The sequence below is a fragment of the Budorcas taxicolor genome, chromosome 13 (genome assembly GCF_023091745.1).
Source record: "Budorcas taxicolor isolate Tak-1 chromosome 13, Takin1.1, whole genome shotgun sequence".
NCBI classification, from domain to species: Eukaryota; Metazoa; Chordata; class Mammalia; order Artiodactyla; family Bovidae; genus Budorcas; species Budorcas taxicolor.
The window spans coordinates 75600703-75624690 of record NC_068922.1 but is presented as its reverse complement, the minus strand read 5'-3'; the positions used below and the strand labels follow the sequence as shown (position 1 = coordinate 75624690).

Genomic DNA, 23988 nt, shown 5'->3' with positions numbered 1-23988 from the left:
TGGGACGCAGGACTGGGTCCGCCCCGGCGTGGCGGGGGCGCACGCGCAGTTCAGTGAGCCCCCGGAGGCTTGACTGCTCCGGAGCTGTCGGAGTGTGAGTTTCAATCGAGCCTTCACCCTCGCCCCGCAGCCCCGCTGACATTTCAGGTGAGAGTCCTCTGCCCTGGATTTTCCTGCAAAAGAAGCAGTTCTCGCACAAAGGCAAACTAGCCAGGTAATTGTCCAGACTTTTGCCCAGACTCCAGCAACTGGCTGTCAGCGGAGGCCCAGGTCACCCACCACTGTCTTTTCTTTGCCATATCTCTATATTACAACTATTGTTACTGAATTATGGTTAAATCAGGGATTGGGTAAGCTAGTTTCCAGCTCCTCACACAATGCATCTAACAATTATTAATCAGTTTGCTCCTTTACCATGTTACCCCATTCTCATATAGGTCCCAGGGGTGCATGTGGCCACTGGTGGGGAGGCCCACCTGCTGGACATGTACATGGGAGCAGGCTCTGTGCTGACTGCTTCCATACATCTCCCATCATCACGATGACCCTGGAAGGTAGGGGCTTTTCAGCTACCCCTTTAACAGATGAGAAAACTGAGATTCAGAGAGATGCAGTGACTCACTCAGGTCACACAGCCCAGGAGATGGTGGGGCCAGGAGTCAAAGGCAGACTGAGCTGATGAGCAGTTGCTTGTCCTGAACTCAGGATGCGCATCCCGAATGTCCAGAGGGAAAGCTGAACTTGGCACCTACTTTGTCTCTGACCAGTTCTTCCTCTGTGGATTCCACCCCCCCTCCCCCGCCCCATGAGCCCTTTCACCCTTGAGGCCCAGAATCACTGATTTAATGCATAACTCTTGCTTCCACCATTTCCCTCTTTGGTCTTCTCTACCCAGCAGCCAGAGGGCGCCTCTGAACCACGAGTCAGGTCATTTTGCTCCCCGGCTCAAAATCGTCCAATGGCTTCTGGTCACTCCCGGAATGCTATCTGGAACTTTACCGTGAGCCATATGATCTGTCTTCCCCTCTCCCAGACGGCCCTCCACAATCTTTCCTGCTCTAGCTCCAGCTGCACTGACCTCTCCTCCCTGTTCCCAGAACTTGCCAACTTTGCCCATGCCCCAGGGCCTTTGCACTGCTGTTTTCTCTGTCTGGCACACTCTTTGCTTAGATACCCACATGCTCCTCTCTTTCACCTCCTTCAGGTCTCTGTTCCAATGTCAGAGAAGTCTTATCTGGTTATACCAAGTAAAATACCCCCATGGGTCCATCTTCTTCGACTTTGTTAGGCTCTCTTTGGAGCATTTCATCTGACATTTTATATTCAATTATTTATGGTCTGTTTCCCCAACTGGAAGGTCAGTGTGTCCAGGGTGGGGGATCTTGCTGTGCTTTTTTTTTTTTTTTGGCCACTGAATTCACAGCACTTAAGAGTAGGGCCTGGCGAACGCTAAATTCTCCATCAATCGCTGCTGCTTGTGGAAGCCAACCTCCTAATTTACGGAGAGCACTGCAGGCTCAGAGAAAGGGATCACACTTTGCTCCCTAAACACCATCATCTAACCAGCGGCCCAGGAGCCAGGCCTTGCACTGGACTCCCGCAGACAGCACGCCTCTGCCCAGCCCGGAACAGCCTCCCTGCAGAGCTCCACGAGGCTGCTCTTCAGATTTTGACAGGGGCTCCCCGGCACCAGCAAGCAGTATGTTTTCACTTGTGTGAGTTAACTTCTCCATCGAGGAACGTGGTTTCAATTCTGCCGAGGTACCCTCGGGGCTTCTGGCATTGGGGACATTTTGGGAAAAAAAAAAGTGTAGAGAATAAAAACAGTCTTCCCTGAGTAGCTCCAGCTGGTAATTAAGGCGGTTTTCTGAGAGGTGCGACTTAGACTTTGGGGCCAGTAAGGAATGGCAGAGGGGCAGGGTCTGAAGATACGGGCTTAAACTCAAACACAACAGTCCCCTCAAAATACCTGGCTCTGAGTCGCAGTTTCAACCAAGGTGGACAAAGCCCCTACTATGTATCTGCCTTTCTACTGCATAAGAGCTTCAAACGCTTATGTATTTGCCTGACAGTTTGGTATCATCGGGCTTCCCTGGTGGCTCAGATGGTAAAGAATCCGCCTGCAATGTGGGAGACCGGGTTAGATCCCTGGGTTGGGAAGATCCCCTGGCGAAGGGAATGGCTACCCACTCCAGTGTTCTTGCCTAGAGAATCCCCATGGACAGAGGACCCTGGTGGGCTACAGTCCATGGGGGTCGCAAAGAGTGGGACACGACTGAGCGACTAACACACACTTAGTGTCATTGCTGCAGTGTCCCAGACATCTCAGACCCCAGGTGCACTCGACAGAGAGATGGATTCTTCACCTCCCCTGTGTTGCCCATCACAGAGAACAGCACCATCACCCAGGTCAGGCTGAGCCCAGGAGTCTCTCTTGCCTCCTCACTCTCCCTCATCCCCCTTGTCCAACCTGTGAGCAAGGCCTCTTGGCTTTACCGCCATCCGTAAGTGCACATCTTCTTCCCATCTCAGTCCAACCCGTTTTTCTTCTTTTGCTTGGTGGTACCTCTGCGTTAGTCCCCCAGTCTCTCCCCTCCCGCTCCTATTGCCTGTTCTCCATGCAGCAGCCAGAGGGGTCATTGTGACACGTAAGCCAGGTCACGTGGCTCTTCCTGTTTCATGCTCTCCCGCCCCATGGCTGTCCACAGCACTCAGAATAAACCCTGATGTTTATGGCTTGCGTCTGGCTCGTGCCTGCCTCTCTAGACTCATCTCTCTTTGCTCTCACTCACCCACTGCACTCACGTGGCCTTCTCACAGAACCTAGAAGACATCACACTAGTTCTCACCCCAGGGCCTTTGCACCTGCTGACCCCATCTCCTTTCATCTCTACCTGGCTGACCCCTGCCATCATTCAGGCCTTGGCTCAAGTGCCATGTCCTTGAGACACCTTCTCAGACTCCATGGAGAACGAGAATGCTGTTTCCCTACCTGCTCCCTCACTGTCACACCTGATTGTTTTATTTTCTTCACATCCTTTTCACTCACAAGCATTCTTGTTTACGGATTTGTTTGGCTGTTTATTGCCTGGTCTGCAGGGATTTAAGGTGAATCAGACAGACATGGTCTCTGCTCTCATATAAGTAACATTCTAAGCAGGAGACAGGGAGAAACTAAATCTACCCTGGACTTTTCAACTAAAAGGGCCAATAGTTTTCATTTTTTGCTAAAGCGACTTGGGTTTTGCTATGTGTGATCAGTGGAGTCTTTACTACATTAGGCTCCATAATATTTGCCAAATTCAATTGCCATGTATTTTTTTTTTCCAATTTAAAACTTTAAGCTCTTTCTCTCTCTTTTTCCCCCTCCAAGATATGAGAGGCCTTGGTAAAGAGAGCTTGCATGTTGCTTTTGGTGAAAGAGATAGTTTTGGGCTTTGATGCTACTGGCATTTTCTACTACTCCAAAGCTCTCTTTCTTCCTCAGCAAGTTTCTATCTCAATCCTCTCTTTAAAAAGAGGCTGGGCAGAGAGCATCAATCCCATTTCACAGATGTGAGGACTGAGGCCCAAATGGCTTGTCGAGACTGGACAGAACACAAGGCCGATCATTTCAGCAAGCGTTTCCCCTCTGGAACTCAAGGACAGCAGAACAGGAAGGAAACCCTGTATCCTTTCCTGATGATAAATATTAGCAATGCTCCAGGCTGGCCAAGACAGATTTGAAATTTATAGCCTTGATGTTTCTACTTTGCAGTGGAGTCCCCAGGAATTTTTCAGATTCTAGGAAAAAATATTCCAACCAGGATAAATAGAATCGTTCTTTCATAAGCAGTTATATTTTAGGTTGCCTTTATTTTTCTATCTGTTAAGCCAATAATGAGATATAATTTACAAATCTAGGAGATTTCCCACGTTAATTCTCTTATCAGACAAACTTTCCTTACCTTGGAGAAAGCTGTTTGCTCTTTCATTGGGGGAAGGTAGTGCATTTTATTTCCTTTCTTGCTTTTGCTACCAGGAAGCTCACAGACAGACTCTGAACTGCTGTCATTAACCCAAGCCAGATTTTTATTTTTGTACAATGCTTCAACCTTACTCATTACAGGGCTTTCTGTTCCTTTGTGTTTGCTTTAGTAGCTCTATTTTAAATATGTTTTCTATTTGAGATTCTTCCCCAATCTTTCGGACACAGGCAGTATATAAACAAATGAATTAAATTTATTTCTGAAGCTGCTTTCCCCCTTCTCCCATCTCCCTTGCTCCTTGCTTAAGGGCACAGGAGCTGATACTTTAAATCAGCATGCTCCCCCTCCCCTTTCTCTTTGTAAAACATGTTTTCAGGGGAATGTAAATTGTTTTTAAAAGCTTCCATCCTGGCCCACTGCTAATTATTCCTGACCCAGGAGGATCCATACTAATTTGCCTTAATAAACTTTATTAAATAGTAAATTTCAGGAGGAAGAAACTACACAGCTTTGATTGGATTAGTAAAACTGCCAGTGGACATCAGTGCTAGAGCAGAGAGAAAAGCCCATTAACCACAGAGGGAATTCGGTCAAGTGTGTTTCCAATAAGCTGTGGCTGGCCACAGTCCTATGCCTTCTTGGGGGTTGCAAGCAAAAGTTTCTAGTCTCCAAATGAAAAAGAAAAAAGGGAAAATGAAAAGGCAGTGTCTCCGCCTCCAAACTAGATGCAGGTGATTCAGTAAAGCAACTATGGAATGAAACAAGTAATCGAACAATTCCAAACCTCCAGGTCATTGAAGAACAGATGTGTATCTGCGAGGTTGAAGATCATTTCTTCCATCATGAGGCCGATGCGCACGGACGCCGTGGTGTCCTGTTAGGCAGAAGAGGAGAAAAGCGTCTAAGTGGAGTTGGTGTCATCTCAGCCTCCCCTCCTCCGGTCTCACCTGTGAACGGTGGTTGTGGTCTGTCTTATCTCTGTGGCTCCCACACGGCCTCAAATGTGTGTCCAGGTGGGCTCAGGGTGATAATGTTGCACAGCTTCTGGGATTTCACTTCTACCTTTTCATCATTTCTATTTATCCTCATCAGTGTTTAAATCCCCCACCCCCCCAAATATGCCTCTGGAATGGCATCTGTGTTCAGTGTTGCAAGAACCACAAGTGGCTGGAGGAAAAGAGAACCTCTTGGAAAACAAGACATTTCAGGCAAAGCAGTGTAAACCATGTGTAAACTACTGGCAGACTTGGGATCTTGGTTTTCTCTTTATACTGATCAGTCTATGACACGGCCTTCCTGCTCCAGATGTTTTAAAAAAACCACTGTTCTCTAACAAGAGAGGATTAACTATAAAAACACAAACAAAACCCACTGTAGTACATCCATACCAGGGAAAACTAGGCAGCCTTAAAAAAAATGGAGTCATGCTAGGCCTCCTGACATGAAAGAATCATCCAGAAACACAGTATTAAGGAACAAGAGCAAGTCGTATCACAGTACACTGTGTAAAGGGCATCCCAGGTGGCGCTAGTGGTAAAGAACCCACCTGCCAATGCAGGAGACATAAGATGCAGGTTGGGTCCCTGGGTTGGGAAGATTCCCCGGAGGCAGGCATGGCAGCCCACCCCAGTATTCTTGCCTGGAGAATCCCATGGACAGAGGAGCCTCGTGGGCTATGGTCCTTAGGGTCACAAGGAGTCAGACATGACTGAAGCAACTTAGCACGCATGCAATTACTGTGTAAAAACACAATGTACAATAAAAGGGCCCATTCTCTCTCCCTCTCTTTCCTACACACAGTGTGTAGGCTGCATTGCTCTTCATCCATATTTGGGGTCCCTTCCTGAAAAGCTTCTCCCTGTAGGAAGATGATACACCAGGCACTGGGAAACTACAGCCTGCAGGTCAGATCTAGCCTGCTGTCTGTTCTGAATGGCTCACAAGTGGAGTGATTTTTACATTTCTGGAGAGTGTGTGGTATGTGGTTGCTTTTGAGCTTTGAAGGCCGAGGTGAGTAGCTGTGACAGATCCTTACCGACCCTAAAGTGCTGACTATCTGACCCCCTGAAGAGAAAGGCTGCTGACCCCTGATTTAGAGGTTCCCTGTGGAGCTCAACGGTGACTTGCTTTGGCCAGTGAAATGTCAGCAGAAGATGTTTCACTTCTGGTTGGAAGGGGCTTCTCTGGTGGCTGGGATGGTACAGAATCTGCCTGCAGTGCAGGAGACCCAAGTTTGATCCCTGGGTCAGGAAGATCCCCTAGAGAAGGGAATGGATAACCACTGCAGTATTCTTGCCTGGAGAATTCCATGGACAGAGGAGCCTTGTGGGATCCCAGTCCATGGGATTTCAAAGAGTCAGACACAACTGAGTGACTAACACTTTCCCCTCCTTTTTTTTTTCCACTTCTGGTTGGAAGCTTTAAGAGCTAGTGTGTGGGTTGCCATGCTCTCTTCCCACTTCACAAGGCTAAATGTTCCAGCTACAAGTGACTCGGTCAGCTTGGGTTCCAGAATAAAGATGCTGAGTGTCAGAGCTGCAACAGACCACAACGGGCAAGTACCATAAATAAGAAGCAGGTGAGATTCGGGGCATGTTTGTTACTGCAGCATAACCTCACTGATTCCAGCTGATACACATGGGAAATATAGTGCATAATGGCTCTCAACCCTGGCTGCACACTTTGTTGATGTGTGGAGCATTTAAAAATCAGTAAAATCAGAATGGCTGCAGGTGGGATCCAGGCATGAGGAAAGTTTAAACTCCACACCTGATTTCAACGTGCAGTCAAGGTTAAGAACCACTGGTCTACAAGGAGAGACAACAGTTAGTAATAGTCCTCATTAATATCTGTTAGGTGCTTTCTCTGTGCCACTAAGTATTTATTAACTCATTTAATCCCCACAATGCTCTCTGAAGTGAGCACTTATTATCTTCCCACTTCAGAGATGAGAACACTGAGGCTCACAGAGCAACCTGCTCAAGGTGCCACAGCTAGCGAGTGCTGGGATCTGAAGCTGGTAATCTGGTTCAGGGCAGCTCGGCTTCAGAGGAGGCCTCGGAGGGGCCAGGATTGGGAGAGGAGGAAAGGTGGCCTTGACCTCCATACACCTCTTTTCCCAGTTGAATTTTTCACCAGGAGGCTGTATTACCTCTATTATAAAAACAAATAATGAATGACATAAACCCGTCTTGACCCTTAAAAAAACAGAAAATCGCAGCTGGTGATCTCAGCTTCACACACACAACTGTGAAGGATCAAGCCCAGGAACACAGCCATTAGGTGAAACACCTCATTAGGGCTTCCATAGCCAAAGCTCAGCACGCCAGGCCCTGGCTGGAAGTCGCAGGGTAGAGTGGTCCATGAAAAACGAAGAGGAAACGGGGAAAACAAACTCGTTGGAGCCAAGTAAGGAATCACTGTGTGACCTGGGGAAAGGTTTCAGGGGTGTTTCCACATACTCCTTGAACCCAAACCATTTCACCTCTGCAGGACTGCACACATTCTTTCCTGGTGAGGCTGTTTGTACGCCTAACCACCTATGCCCAGCCCTCCATGTACTAAGTGGGAAGCAAGAAGGAGCCATCTAGATTCATCCACTGAAAGGATTTATTCGGAAAATGTCAACTCTCAGGCCAGCACACAAAACAGGAAAAGCAATTACCGTAGACAAAAATGGCTTACCCGTGACAAGTGTTTGCATAGTTATAAGAAGCCGAGTCCTCTACATCAATAAAGCTGAAATGATGACTTACTGATACGGGGAGGATGTGGAGAGAAAGTCTACATGTGTGTGAGAGGCAAGGGTGGGTGAGAAGAGAGAGCTAAAGTCTTACGTTGTAGTTTGGGAAGCCAGAGATCCTGCCTAAAACAGAAAAAAATCATGCAGTGCGTAGAGAAGCAGGTTACTTAGAAATCTGAAGGTAAATCTCAAAGAATCAAGAGTTGAGAGTTGTTGCCTCTGGGCAAAAAAACAGGTGGGACTGGCGGGAAACCACTGGGGACTGCTTGCTGTGTTTCATGGTCCTTTCCTTTGGAGAAGACATGAGTTTTAAACTCTATGCATGTATTTCTTGGATTAAAAGAAAACTAAAAAACAAAGGAGGGGATTTCCTGGTAGTCCAGTGGTTCAGAATCCACCTGGCAAAGCAGGGGACACGGGTCTGATCCCTAGTCCAGGAAGACTCCAAACGCTACGGGGCAACTAAGTCTATGCGTGACAGCCACCGAGCCCCAGAGCCGGAGCTCGACAACAACAGACGCCACCGCAGTGAGAAGCCCGAGCGCCGCGACTGGAGAGAGCCCGTGCAGCAGCGAAGGCCCAGAGCCGCCAAAAAGGGAAACCTCCGCGAGTGACGTTACCCGCCAGTAAACACTGCGCGCTTAGTCCCTCAGTCGTGTCCGACCCATTGTGACCCCATGGACTCCAGCCCGCCAGGTTCCTCTGTCCATGGGGATTTGCCAGGCAAGAGTTTTCGAGTGTGGGTTGCCATTTCCTTCTCCAGGGGATCTTCCCAACCCAGGGATCAAACCCAGGTCTCCCTTATTGCAGGCGGGTTCTTTACCGTCTGAGCCACCAGGGAAGCCCAGAGTAAATACTACTCTAGAGAAAAATCCATATATGTGAACAAGGGATGTGTAAAAAGATGTTCATTACAGAGTTGTTTGTACACTGCAAATGACTGAAAGCTATTTAGCTGTCCACCAAAGGAGATTAGATAAATAAAATGTAGAATATTTATGCAATGGGAAACTAAATTCAATGGAAACAAATGAATCAGGTCTCTAGGTGTTAACATGGACACATCAAAAAAATATTATTGACTGAAAGTATATATCCGAGAGTTCTATACTGCATGTTATTACCATTTATTGGAGACATATGTTACTACATATTTTCCATGAGCCCTTATGTATCTGTAAATATCTGCAAAGATATATATCCATAATCAGAACGGTAATTACCTTTGGAAAGCAGAGTGGAGGGGAGAGAGAAATCAGAAGTAATGATCAAAGTAAACTTTAGCATTATCTAGAATATTCTCAATTTTTTTTTTTTAAAGAGAAGAGAGTCAGACATTTCTGGGACTATTAAAAACTGAAACAAAAACTTCAAGACACCCAAAGGTTTCTGAGGAGAACTTTCAGAATACCTAACTACTCCCTAAGCATTCTCTTATTTCAGTTTTTTCTAAAATCTGCTTGCATGCTGCCTATTAGATGATTTTAAACAGTGTAGCGGGAACCTCTTTTCAAGATACTTGATAAAAACTAGTTCTGCTGAGGTGGAAAAGTCTAGAACAGCCCAAGAAATGCACAACTGTCCCTGTAGTTAAGTGATACACAGTGTTACTCTGGGCCAGACCACTGTACCCAAGTAGAAAATGTTTTTTTCAAGGTTGTAAAGACTGAGAAATGAAGAAACAAAAATTGGTGGAGGCTGAGCATTAAGTAATGTGAGGACAGGGGGACAGACAGGGGTTTCATCTCATGCTGCCCCCTAAATGCATCCCTGACGTGCTCTATAAACACACCATCCTGGTTTGTTAGCTTAATTCACCCCGTGTAGCTTGGAGAGAAAGGAAGCCTGCCTGAATGAGCACTCCTCCCAGTCAAAGAAAGCCTAAAATATGGAGTCTTTGCGCCATGTTTTTCCAACTAATAAAAGGACTAAATGAAATAGCACACATGTAAACCCCTGGCCCAGGGTCCGGTATATCAGGCACTCTACGAGCGCTGGTTATTGTCAAAACATCCCAGTCCGCTTCCTCGTGTTTCTGTAAACCCAGCAGGAATATCCCGAATCAGATGGTACTCTAGGAAAGATGTGCTTTATGAAAATACCATCTCACATGAAAACTATTTTCTTAATCATTACATACTCTTTGGATTAAAAAAAAAATCAGTGGTTAATTTCTTAAGCAAGTAACAGCAAGAAACAGATCGTGCTTAAAAAACAATCAATTTAAACCAGAATGGAGAACCGAGAAAAGGGAGTTTTTCCAAAACAGGCTTCGATTTGTAACTTGTCTGTGGAAAGGACTGCGCTGGGGGCCATTGGGGTTGGGTGGATGGAATGTCATCTTTGACTCAAGAATCTGTGGGTGGCTCTCTCTCCACGAAGGGACAAATCAGACTGCAGATTTTTTCAATGTGCTCTCATGTTCTACAGATTTGTCAGGGTTCGGCTTTGATGACAGCGAGGTGGGCTATGCACGCTTTCATTTAGGAGGCTGATGAGGACGTTCCAAGCCCTGGAACACCCCCCTCGAGGCAGATGCTGTGGGTCTGGATGCAGCTGTAACCTAATTATCACGCATTCTTGGTGAGGTTCTCTTAATTAGAGGAAGATGGTGGGGGTGTTCACCATATGGGCCCCTCAAAGATCTGCCTTGTGGATCAGTAAGTTATCTTGTGACGTATGGCTGTATTTCCTGGATGCGGGCTGAGAGGGTAAGAGCCTTAAAACAGAAAGTCTTTTCTTAAAATGAAATTAATTGAATATCAAACAAACTTGAAGGAGGAAAATGGCATGTGGATTCCTGGAGGTTTCAAAGTCTGAATGCAAAAAATTCTTTGGGTTAATTTAGATGTTAATTTAGATGACGGCAATTGTTTTCTGTCAAGCGCCTTCATCACTCCCAAATATCCAAGCTCTCCGATTTAAGCCGTATTCTTAGAGGTCTTCTGCCCAATCCCTGTGGATTAGGAGGAAACCATTTTCATTTCTGAAGGAGTCCAAGTTTTGAACCAAAAAGTCGTATGTAATGAATCACAGCTCTATTATTCCAAAAGAGAATTTCCTTTATTGAATTTTCCAAGTTTTCTATTTTAAGCACACAATGCTTTTGTAGTAGATGGTTTAATTCATCATTTAATTCCGTTTATAATTTAAAGAAGTGAGAGCCACACTATTCAGCATCACAGTGCTTTGAAGAAAAGAAAGGCACACCCCAAATTCATCTTGAAATTAACTTATAAGACTGTGGTCTTTTTTTTTTCCACAGCTGGCTGGATAATAATAATAGCCAGTCATTATTGAGTGTTTTGTAGTAGGTTAAGAGTGTGGGTTCTGAGCCAGACTTATTATGTTCAAGGCTAGTTCCACCTCTTACCACTAGATGACTTTGCACAAGTTACTTAACCTCTGTGTGCCTCAGTTTTTCATCTGTAAAATGTGGTTAATCAACTCATTAAATTGTTATTAATACAAAGATTAAATGAGTTTTTCAAAGAGTAGGTTGTCATCCTTTTAGTGAACGTTTACTTTAAAAATGACCAGCTTAGAAAAGAAAAATGAAAGAAATATAAGAGAATCTAGGGGTTAGTAAACTACGACTGTCGGTTTTTATAAAGTTTTACTGGAATGCAGCCATGCCCACTTGTTCACTCACTGTTTGTGGCTGCTTTCGGACTATAGTGGCAGAGTTGATCGCTCCTGCAGAGCCTAGCCTAAAGCCTAAAATATTTATTATGCCACCAGGGAAAAATGTACCGATCTCTAGAATAGATGACACTCCAGTGTTCTTGCCTGGCGAATCCCAGGGGCGGAGGAGCCTGGTGGGCTGCCGTCTATGGGGTCGCACAGAGTTGGACACGACTGAAGCGACTTAGCAGCAGCAGTGGCAGCAGAATAGATGACAGAACATCAGAGTACATCATCATATGCAAATTCATATGAAAATATTGGGGGGTCAGATCCCACTGTTTCCAAAATCTACTTCTGGATATTTTGGTTACACGAATACATTTTCCATTTTGTCTTAAACTAATGTATGCTGTTTCTGTTGCATGCAATTGAAAGATTCTTGAGTCTGCTCACAGCCTCCCTGTGTCTGCACCTGAACAGGTATATTTCAGTCAGAGTGGCAGTGACCACAGGCAAGTTCAAGTGCTTCTGCACATCTCAGGAATAACAGCTTTCCAGGCAGCACTTCAGAAGACGGTCTTCTCTTTTGATGGCACCTCTTACTCCCTCAACCCTAAAGTGTTGTGAAGTCAAGTGCACAGAAGGGTCTGTTTTATTTTCTGGTCTTAGGGCCACAGTCTCTTTTTTATGCAAGCATCGCCTAATGGAGCAAGTGGCTTTCCTCCAATGAGCACACAGATCGCCTCCACCATTCACCAGGTGTGCATGAAAGTGGCCACAGGCAAGAAGCTCCCTGAAGCAAAGCGACTGAGAACATTAACTGCGGAGTCAGCAGACCTGGCTTCAAATCCCAGGACTGCCATTCCCCAGAGACATGACCTTGGATGAGATGTTCACCCTCCCTGGGTCTCAGTTTCCTCACCTGAATATAAGCAAGTGACTCCTTTCTAGGGCTCCTGTAGGATAATGAGTGCGATATGATTTCCTCCTGGTGCTTAGGTATTGTTAGCACAGGCAAATTAGCAAAAAGGCATCAGAGTCCAAAACCTTCCATCAGAAAGCTTTTCCCGCTTAGAAATTCCCGTGCGGTAGTTTCACCTGGTATTTGCTAAACCACGGCCATTCTTGTAACACCTTTGCAAGTTTCACACACTGCAGAGCAGCTGTGTTAACTTAGGATTTTCCTTTAATTGAGCTACCCTTCCTGCACATTTTTTTTTAAACAAACATTCAGTTCAGAAGGAAACTTGTTCTCATGACCGCAGATGGCAAACCTGTTCCACTCACCATCACAGAAAGTTAAGCACGAAGGTGAGCATGTATGTTAGTTTCTTGTGGATGCTGTAACAGATTACCACAAATTCAGTGGCTTGAAACAACACAAGTTTATCCTCTTACAGAGTTCTAGACATTAGAAATCTAAAATCAAGGTGTTTCAGACTTCCCTGGTGGCACAGTGGATAGGAATCTGCCTGCCAAAGCAGTGGACAGGGGTTTGATCCCTCGCCCGGGAAGAGTTCACGTGGCATGGAGCCGCTAAGCCTGTGTGCCACAGCTGCTGAGCCCTGTGCTGCCGCTACTGAAGCTTAGAGGCTGCGCTCTGCGCCAATGACACCCGTGCGCCACAGCCAGAGAGTAGCCCCCACTCTCTGCAATTAGAGAAGAGCCCGTGCAGCACCGAAGACCCAGTGCGGCCAGAAATAAATAACACAAATAAAAAATTAAGTCAAGGTGTTCCTTTGGGAGCTTTCAAAGGCGAATCAGTTTCCTTGCCTTTTTCAGCTTCCAGAGGCCAGTGCATTCCTTGGCATCGGCTCCTTCGCCACAGCCAGTTCCTTCTATCGACTCTCACCTCCTGCCTCCCTCTTCCGAGGACTCTGTGATTACATGAATCACACCTATTTAAGTCTCTTTTGCCATACAAGGTAACATTCACAGATTCTGGAGATTGGGACCTGAACACCTTTTGGGGGCCCATGAGCCTACCACACAGCATGCGATGAAAAAAATGACAAAATGCTGCTCTTTTGGGTATGTGATCTCCTATACCATGTTTTAAGGCAGTTGTTGTTTAGTCACTAAGCTATGTCCGACTCTTTGTGACTCCATGGACTGTAGCCCACAAGGCTCCTCTGTCTATTCAGGCAAGAATACAGGAGTAGGTTGCTATTTCCTCCTCCAGAGGATCTTCCTGACCCTGGGATCGAACCCGTGTCTCCTGCAGCTCCTGCATTGCAGGTCCGATTCTTTACTGCTGAGCCACCGGAGAAGCCTGTTTTAAGGCACTGGTTCTCAGCAAAGGTGGCATCTCCCCCTAGAGAGCAGTTTGCAAGTTTGGGCAACACTCCTCCTTGTCATTACTGGGGGGAAGTGGCATTTGGGGAGGGTGGTATTGTGATTTATAGTAAAAATATATATTTGGGTTTTGTCCCTGTTTCTGGCACAGAACTCCTAAAGCCCTTGGAATTTCTCATAGCCGAGGTATGGAAGCAGCCTAACTGCCCATCAGCAGTTGAGTGGATAAAGACGATATGGTGTGTATATACAATGGAATGTTACCCAGCCGTGAAAAAGAAGGAAATTTTGCCATTTTGACAACATGGATGGACCTGGAGGATATTTTGCTCAGTGAAATAAGCTGGACTGAGAAAGACAAATACTGTTCGTTTTCACTTATATGTGAAGCAAAACATCAAAACAAACAAACATAAAATGAAAACATACTCATAGATACAGAGAACAAACAAGTGGTTGCCTGAGGAGAGAGGGGTGGGCAGAATAGGTGAAGAGGATTGAGAGGTGCAAACTACCAGTTGTAAAACACGTAAGTCACGGGGATATAATGGACAGCTCAGAGAATACAGTCAATCATACTATAATAACTTTTCATGGTATGAAATCTATAAAAATATAGAATCATTATGTTTCATACCTGAAACTAATATAATACTGGGAGAAGGAAATGGCAACCCACTCTGGTATTCTTGCCTGGAAAATCCCACTGACAGAGGAGCCTGGCAGGCTACAGTCCATGGGGTCACAAAGAGTCAGACATGACTGAGCAACTTTCCCTGGGGTGATGAACGTATCCACATGTTGGGAAGGTGGCACACTCCAGTTGCATGTGGGTGCTCCTGTGCTGGGGACCCTTCTGGACCCTCCTTATGTACTTCTCCACATGGCTGTTCATCCGTATCCTTCATAATATCCTTTGTAATAAAACTAGTCCCTGTATGTAAGTGTTTCTTTCAGTCCTGTGAGCTCCAGCAAATTAGTTGAACCCAAGGAGGGGGTCGTGGGAACCTCTAATTTATAGCCAGTTGGTTAGAAGCACAGGGAACAATGTAGATTTGCAACTGGCATCTGACGTGGGGGCAGTCTTGTGGACTGAGCCCTTAGCGAGTGAGATTAACCTGTGTTGCTGTCTTCAGGAAGACGGAGTCAGAATTGAATTAACTGCTTGGTGATGTTGGAAAATATACATTAGAGGGTGCCAGGGATACAGGACAGTCATTTGTAATGAAAAATTGTCACACATCCCACGTAACTTTCCCATCTCATTGCTGGACACTCTTGTTATAAAAAACCTGTTTCTAATTATCGGAGCCTAGCCTGTAACTCATGTCTTTACTTTATTCCCAAGGGGCCTTTAGATCATCACTGAGAGAGGGAGATGGTGAGGGAGGCTGAAAACAAGCACATTTGTATGCTGGGCTATATACAGCTAGCTAGCTTCCACTCACCTCCAAAGCAAGACCAGTCTATTTAAAACAAAACCCAGAACTGTCCCTCCTCTTTTAAAACCCATCAGCATCCTCTGGCCCTCTGAATAATGCCAGCATCCTTCACTTTGCCACTCTAACCCACTGGCCTGCTCTGTGAGCTTGCCAACTCGATACTGCCTCAGGGCCTTTGCACTTGCTGTACTCACTGCCTGGAATTTCCTTTCCCCAGATGCCTTCATGGCTGGCCCCTTCATAACATTCAGTTCCCACTTTCAATACCAGGAAGACCTTCTCTGATCATCCCGCCTAAAGTAACCTGGGTGCTGACCCTCCACTCATGCGACATCTCTTCACACTGTTAGTTTTAAACAGCATTTATCATTATCTGGAAAGGTCTTATGATTTTTGATGCTTCTCTCTCAAGCAGAACGCAAGCTCTAGGACAGCTATTGGTGTGTAACTGGAACCTGGACCGGGTGCAAGGCAGATGCTCAGTTAAGTATTTTTAAAAATCAATATTTAAGTGTGTGTAAGTCTTTTGTATATTAACACACTTCTTCCCCAAAATATCTTTTCCCTAGTTAACAGATTAAATGAGATTCAAAGCGACAGAGCTGGGATTCAAACCCAGGACTGAAGCGGAGCAGAACCCTATGTTCCTTGTGCCTTCTGCCCCTCTCCCCCCACCATCATGCCTCTGCCTGCCTTTTGTCTGCGGAGAACTTTAAAGAATAAGTTGAATCCAAGAAGTGGGAAATGTGCAAACAGGAAAACAGTCAAAGGAGACTGAATAATAATAATAATGTGGTCAGTAAGCAGAGCCGAGGACCTTTAGTTCTTTCTCACGGGCTGTAGATAGTATTCTGAGCCAAATCCTGTGAGCTGTCCTATAGACACTGAAATAGCAGGTGGAGAAGTTAGCTACACAATGACCAGACTGTACCCAGGACATGAGCTGCCACGATTCTGAAAACTGGCCGCAAAGCAATGGCAACATATGGACCCTGGAATTGAAAATTAACTGGACCTAAAACAATCAAGATGATACTGGTCAGACCACCGATGACCCATCTGAAGATGACCGTCAGAGATGACTGTGCTGTTTCTGCATGTAGCACCCCCCCACCGCCCGACTTCTGTAAAAGCTCTTGCCCACTGGTTGCCAGTGGTGGTGGTGGGGAGTTGGCCTTTGGACAGACGTCCGCCACCCTCCCTCTGACCTGCCGGTATCTGAAATAAAGCTAACTTTCCTTTCCATCAACGTGGCCTGTTTATTGGCTCTGGAGTGGTGAGCAGCCGGACCCCACACTCTTTTGGTAACAGAATTACCAAAGAAACCAAAATCTTATCCATTTTACTCATGGAGTATGTCTTCACAGTTCAGTTCAGTTCAGTTCAGTCGCTCAGTCGTGTCCGACTCTGTGCGACCCCATGTATCGCAGCACGCCAGGCCTCCCTGTCCATCACCATCTCCCGGAGTTCACTCAGACCCACGTCCATCGAGTCCGTGATGCCATCCAGCCATCTCATCCTCAGTCGTCCCCTTCTCCTCCTGCCCTCAATCCCTCCCAGCATCAGAGTCTTTTCCAATGAGTCAACTCTTTGTATGAGGTGGCCAAAATACTGGAGCTTCAGCTTTAGCATCATTCGCTTTATTAAGAAAAAGAAACTACAGTCAGATTATTTTTAATGAACAAGTGAAGTGAAGTTGCTCAGTCGTGTCCAACTCTTTGCGACCCCATGGACCCTGGCTACCTGGTAACCTACCAGCCGCCTCAGTCTAAGGAATTTTCCAGGCAAGAATACTGGAGTGGGTTGCCATTTCCTTCTCCATTAATGAACAAAGGACCCATTTAATTAAATTACACTTCCAAAGTTAAGAGAAATGACAGGTGGTTGCCGTGCAACAATCAGCCTGATTCTTTCCTTAGGCCTCAGGCTAGCTTTCCTTTTTAATAACCACTGGGCTTCAGAGTGGATAAAAGGACAGACCACGGGCTGGGGAAGGATCTCCCTTCATTGCCCCTGAGCATTTGTGCCTCTCATTTCCCAGACGTGATGTAGAAAAGCAAAGTTACCCAGTAAATCCCTCACTTCTTAGCTGTACCCCCCTCCCCACTCGCCAAGCCAGGAATGGCTCTTCAGGAACCAGACGCTTTGGCTGAGATTGGAAGTCACATCACTTGAGCCGGCCTTGAAGGACTCTGAATCCTCTCTTGGCTCCCCAGCCTTCCGCCCCAACCCCTGATTTATGAGCAGCCCATAACTTTTTAGGATGTCATCATATGTGTCAAAGAGACGAGCCGGAGGAAGGCCCATCCTGGTAACCAATTCAGGGCCTCTCTAGATCCATGAATGTTACCAAATGCAATGCTTCCAAAAGTAATTTTCAGAAAAAAACCAACCAAACAATGAAAAACACAACTCTTGTATGCACATTATCTTGTTCTCATGGGGATTGAAGGACAGCAGCTTCCGGGGCAGTCTCTTTCACCCTCCTCACGGGGGTCTCGGGTGAAACGCCAGTCAGTCCTTCAACATGAAGAGGGGGCAGCCCACAGTCTTTCCTCCAAGATGCTCCTATGCTGACATCCTACAGGTTAAACCACTTCCGGTCTCTAAGTGGACCCAACCCCAGGTGTAAGCCTTCCTGGACTTCCCGCTCCAAAGGCATCTCTGAGTGCTCCCAACGGGAGGCATGTCTAAACAGGCATCCAGAGATTTCCAAACTCTTCTCTCACCCTGAAGCTTCTTAGGTGATAGAATTAGTTAACCCTACTTCAAGCTCCTCACAAGGCATTTTCTTAAGGAAACATGTATAACCAGCAGAGATAGATGTTTGTGAGTACGGGATGTGATCTTGCTAATTACTTGTTAATTGGCAAGCTCACGGCTAATATTCCTGTGAGAACTCAGCTCCTTAGATGTGTTTCTGAAAGCTAGCGGCATGGTTAACAGTCAAATTCACTAAGAGACTTCCTTAGTCAATTACTTAATTCTTATTTTTTTGGGCCACACTTCGTGTCTCGCGGCAGTGGTCCCCAACCTTTTGGGCACCAGGGACCGTTTTGTGGAAGACAATTTTTTCATGGACTGGAGTGGTGGGGGGATGGTTTCAGGATGATTCAAGCACATTACATTTATTGTGCACTTTTTTCCTATTATTATTACATCAGCTCCACCTTAGATCATCAGGCATTAGACGCTGGAGGTGGGGGACCCCTGTCTTGTAGGATCTCAGTTCTTCAATCAGGCATTGAACTCAGGCCATGGCAGTGGAAGTGCCATATCCTAACCACTAGACCACCAGGGAACTCTTAATTACTTAAAAGAAGAAGTTTGGGCTAGTTCTTTAGGAGACTGATAGGAAACGTGAACACTGCTTTTGTGTGTTTACAGAATGTCTCTGGAGTGAAAAACTGGAGCTCTTGATAAATCAGGGTTGTTCAGCCTCGGCACTGTTGACCCTTGGAGCCAGATCATTCTTTGCTGGGGCTGTACTGTCCATGGTAGGCTGTTCAGCGACATCGCTGGCCTCTACCCACTAGCTGCCAGGAGTATCCCCCTCATCCAGTTGTGACAACCAAAAATGTCTCCAGTCAAGCACCCGGGAGGCCAAAGTACCCTCAAGTGGAGAACCGCTGCTCTAATTCCTTTAAAATTAATGAAAGGCTTGGTTCTTAGTCAATTAACTCTGTAACTCTAGAGTGGACAACCTTATCAATGAAACTAGCTTTCTAAATAAGTGACAAGTTAAAAAAATTTTCCATCTCCCAACCAGCTGAGTGTAAGGTGCCCTTCTGTTTCAAAAGGCCACACGGCCCAGATGTTTGGCATCACCACTGCACCCAGGCCCCTGTCTGCAGACTCGGGCTCTGTCCTTCTTACTAGGAGGTGAGTGACTGCTAGAAGTCGCTGTGCCCATCTGCTGGCCTGCACATGTGGGTATCCAGGGCATCTACTCCTAAAGTGATGAGAGTAAATGAGCTGATGTATGTAAAGCTCTTTAGTGGATACTGAGTTGGGAGCAAGCACAGAGGGTCTGTCATCCTTATTCACAGAGTTAGCTTCTCCGGGGCCTCACTGGCCACACCCAGCACTTGCACTGGGCTGTCCCTTTCTCGGGTGCCACCTGACGGGGCGATCAGGGGAGACATGGAGGAGAAGCTTGGTTTGGTGTTTTGTGACCTTGACCTTTTTCTTCTCATCCCAGCACCCAGACCGCCACAAGCCAGCCTTGTGTCTTGGCGGGCACCCTGTCTGGGCTTGCAGACTTCTGCAAAGGGCAGCCTTGCCCACTTTGGAGACAGTTCACAAATTCAGGCAGCCTGCCACGTGTGTTCACCTGGCTTTCTCTTGTGTAGATTACCCTGACGCCCCCAACTTGGGGTCAACATGGTTCTGCACTGATTCTGGAACACAGACCTCTCCCTTTTAAAGAAAAAAGAAAACCAAGTGCACAAACAGACGAAATCAGAGCCATCACGCCATACAAGCCAACTGGGCCTTTAAAAAAAAACACTGCCAAGTAGCTGTTTACAAGCTGAACAAATAATTACTCTGCCACAAGGAAGAAAAGTATTAATTAAAGCTATTCATTAAACCAGCCTCGCTATTCTGTGGGGTTTATCTCTTGGAAGTGTCAGCCAGAGGTTAGGGACGGATTAACACACAATGAAGGGCTTTGCCAGTTAAATCTCCTCCTTGTGGTTAGCTTTTAATAATAAAGTTGTCATTAAAAGAAAGAATTTAATGGTTTTAATTGGGTTTAATTACTTGGAAACTCCTGGAAAACAGATCAGCTTGTTTGAAAGAGGAAGACAAGAAAATGATGGTGGTTAAAAAAAAAAAAAAAGGTTGATTCACATGTTTAAACAGTAAAGCTAAAAAACAACAACAACAACAAAAAAAACTTGGCTTCTTTGGCAGTTTCATAGGAGAACACAGAAAATAGAAAAGACCTTCTTAGCTCAGCAAATGGGTCTATTTGTACTCACAAGAACTTTACCAAAAAAAAACCAGAAGGATAAATCCCCGTCATCATTGAATCACAAAAGAATCAAACTGACTACAAATGATAAAATCATAGTCAAACTGAAGAGAACAAAGATGTCTAAACTGGTTCTTCTTTTGAAGTTTTACGTAACTACTCAGCCTCTTAAGATTTTTTTTTTTATCCTTTGAAAAATGTTCTTTCAGCTGGAGGTGTCTGGCAGCTTTAAAAGCATTTCCCTAGGATGTACATTTAAGGGCAAAAAATTAAATAGATAAATGGAGCTGTGAGCGTGCATTAGGGGGACTGACTGTCCGGATGTGCCTAACTGAGGAGGTTCCTGGGACTTGGCACCTTGAGCGTGAAAACTGGGAAAGTTCCAGATGACCCAGATGAGATGACCACCCTAACTCGAGTCACCATTCATGACCGAGGGGCATTTGAGACCAGTGCATTTTGGCATGGGAGACCAGTGCATTTCTGGAAGTTCACACCAAGTGCTTAGACCAGGGCCTGACACCCAGCAAAGTGGCTCCTGCTTCTGTCCAGCAATGGACATGTCCTCATCAATGCTCTTGAGTCTTCTGCTTTTCATTATTATTTTTATTATTGTTTTTACTATTATTTGTAGTGGTAGTGATACATTCCAGAGAGAGGATATTCTTACACAACCAGCAACATGCTTCTAAAGATGCAGTTATTGGGACTTCCCTGGTGGTCCACTGGCTAAGACTCGGAGCTCCCAATGCAGGGGGCTAGGGTTCGATCCCTGGTCAGGGAACTAGATTCCACATACTACAGCTAAAGATCCTGTGTGCCACAACTAAGACCCAGCACAGCCAAATAAACATATGATAGATAAATAAATAAAGATACAGCTCTTTAAAAGACATTCATTCACTCATTATTACTTATGGTTATATTTATTACAGACCACCATGAAAGTGTGCTTCCGAGAACTGGGCAAAGTGCATTCTATACATGGGGTGATAAAGACTATGGAAAAAAATACAGCAAAGGATTTGTGCTGTGTGGGCTGTGTGGGAGGCGTTGCATCTCATAGGATGGTCAGGGAGGTCCTCGTGTGAATCTGGGCATCTGAACACATCTTCAGGAGGAGAGGGAGGAAGCCACGTGGGAGGAGGAATGGTTCAGACGGAGGGAAGCAAGTGTGCCAAGGCCCTGAGGTCGGCGTGTGTCTGGCAGGCCTGAGTACCAGTGTGGCTGGAGTAGAGAGAGGGAGGGGAGGAGTCCTAGGAGATGAGGGCATGGAGGTAATGGGCCAGACCCTTCAGAGCCGCATCTAAGGGCGTGGCCCCTGGTAACTGGGCCGGATTTGTCTTCAAGCGCTTACTGAGCACCTACTATGAGCTGGGTAAGACCAACATGTTCTTGGCTCTCATATGGCTTAAAACATACACATGGAAGCTAAGGGCTGCTATTCTTGTCTTCCCAGCATCCATGCCATTACTTTCTGGTAACAGTATCCTGAGTGTTTGTGCGGGGGGGATTCGATCACTCCCCATCTGTGTAGTTCCAAGGGGGCTGTCTCAACCTACGTCCACCTTTGAGTGCCTGGCTCTAGCCAGGCCAAGGAGAGCTTCGTCTGGCGCTTGGTTGGAACTCCTGGGAAAGAGTTACTCTCTTTTTACAACAGTTATCAGGCTGGAAGTCCTGTGTTGCTAGGGGGCATTTCTGCCATCACACTCGAAAAGAACAAAGCCAACCTGAAGAGAACAGAGCCAAGAGATGCAAAGAGGCTCACTTCCCTTGACACCGTTGGAACCTCTGGGTTCAGCCACGCCCCTGAACTTTTTGGTTATAAATGCCAATAAATTCACTTTTCTGTTTAAATCAGCTTGTGCTGAGTTATAATGGAGAGAAAATTAATCTGACCACTAACTACGGGGCACATAGACTGTGCTGTGCTAGAAAGCAGAGGGACGTGGAAGGGACTAAGACATGATCATGGTCCCTGCATCTGAGCTCTGAAGTCCAGTGAGGGAAAGACACGAATCAGCAGGTGATAAAATAATTAGAGACAAATAGAAGAGGGCGCTAAGGGAACACACCGGAAGGACACCTAACTCAGTGTAGTCAAGGAGAGCTTCCTGGAGGCAGAGATGTCTTAAGGCCTGAATGCTGAGTGAGCACTAGCTGGGCAAATGAATGGCAAGTGAGAAAAGCATTCCTGGCAGAAGGAGCAGCATGGATAAAGCCGGGGGAGTCTGTTGGTGCAACCGCAAGGCTGTAGCTGAAAACAGAAAGACGAGAGTCTTAGCGATGAGGCAGGACAGAATGGAAGGAAGGTCAAGGTCACGGAAGGTCTGCAAGCCAGCCCAGAGGGTCTGGACTTTTATCCTGTGAATGAGAACAAGCCGACAAGACTTACAGAGGCTAAGTAGCTCACTTCACGGAGTGAAGCATGTGCCTTGCTGGTCTGTTAATTTCCACCTGTTGGTACAAGAAATATTTAACTTTCCCCTTAACTCTTCTTGGAGAAAGACAATAGTGCAAGCAAGATAGGAATGACAGCTGACACGTGGCCTTAGTGTTAGGGAGGCAACAGGGAGTGGTGGGGATTGTGGCCAACTGGAAGCCACCTACCCCACTGAAAGGAGCCAGTTGCTGTGCAGCTCCAGCCAAGTGGTGACCTTTGGGAGTGTGGATGCAGCATGACCAGATCCCCTGAGTTTTTAAGAGAACCCAGAGCCTCAGTTTCTGTGTAAAATCTCGCAGTTAAAAAATTATTCATTTAAAGTCTAGTTGGTTGATAATATATTAGTTTCAGGTGTATAGCATAGTACATAGATTCAGTATTTTTACAGATTATTCTCCATTAAAGATTATTACATGATAACAGCTATAATTCTCTGTGCTATACAATATATCCTTGCTGTTTATCTAAAATCTCCCCAACTGGGACTTCCTTGGGGGTCCAGTGGCTAAGACCCCACGCTCCCAATGCAGGGGACCCAGGTTTGATCCCAGGTCAGGGAACAAGATTTCACAAGCTGCAGCTAAGAGTCTGCAGACCTCAACTAAAGATCCCAAGTTCCACAGCTAAAAGACCCTGCAAGCCACAATGAAGATTGAAGCTCTCAGGAGCCACAACTAAGACCAGGTGCAGCCAAATAAATAAATAAATAAAACTCATCATCTGATGGGACCTTGTAAGTTTTTGCACAGCAAAGGAAACCATAAACAAAATGAAAAGACAACCCATGAACTGGGAGAAAATATTTGTAAGTGATGTGACTGACAAACAGCTCATCCAACTCGATAACAAAAAGACAAACAACCCAATCAGAGACTGGGCGGAAGACCTAACCAGACATTTCTCCAAAGAAAATATACTGACGGCCAATAGGCACATAAAAAGATGCTCATCATCATTAATAATCAGATAACTGCAAGTCAAAAGTATAATGAAGTACCACCTCACACCATGTAGAATGGCCATCATTAAAAAGTCTAAAAATAACAAATGCTGGAGAGGGTATGGAGAAAAGGCAGCCCTCCAACACTGCCACCCATGTAAATGGGTGCAGCCACTGTGGAAAACAGCAAGGAGGTTCTTCAAAAAACTGAAAATAGTTACCATATGATCCAGCAATCCCACTCCTGGGTATATATCCAGAAAAACTATAATTCAAAAAGATACATGCAGTCCCGTGCTCATAGCCACACTCTTTACAATAGCCAAGACATGGCAACAACGAAATTTCTATCGACAGATGAGTGGATAAAGAAGACATGGTACACCCATGCAATGGGACAGCCATAGAAAGGACAAAATAGTGCCATTGGCAGCAACGAGGATGGACCCAGAGATGATCATACTCAGTGAAGTCAGACAGGGAAAGACAAATGACATATGGTATCGCTTTTACTATGTGAAACCTGAAATAGGACATAAATGAATTTATCTAT

At 45.8% G+C, this 23988-nt stretch overlaps 1 protein-coding gene across 1 annotated transcript in view; it reads right to left on the bottom strand.

The window, feature by feature from the left end:
- The window catches only part of EYA2 (EYA transcriptional coactivator and phosphatase 2), a 170178-nt gene that overhangs the window by 36783 nt on the left and 109407 nt on the right, over window positions 1-23988 (bottom strand). The window contains exon 9 of the mRNA XM_052650803.1: window positions 4753-4842. Within this exon, the coding sequence (XP_052506763.1) occupies window positions 4753-4842 (90 nt within the window). The remainder of the gene's footprint in view (window positions 1-4752; window positions 4843-23988) is intronic.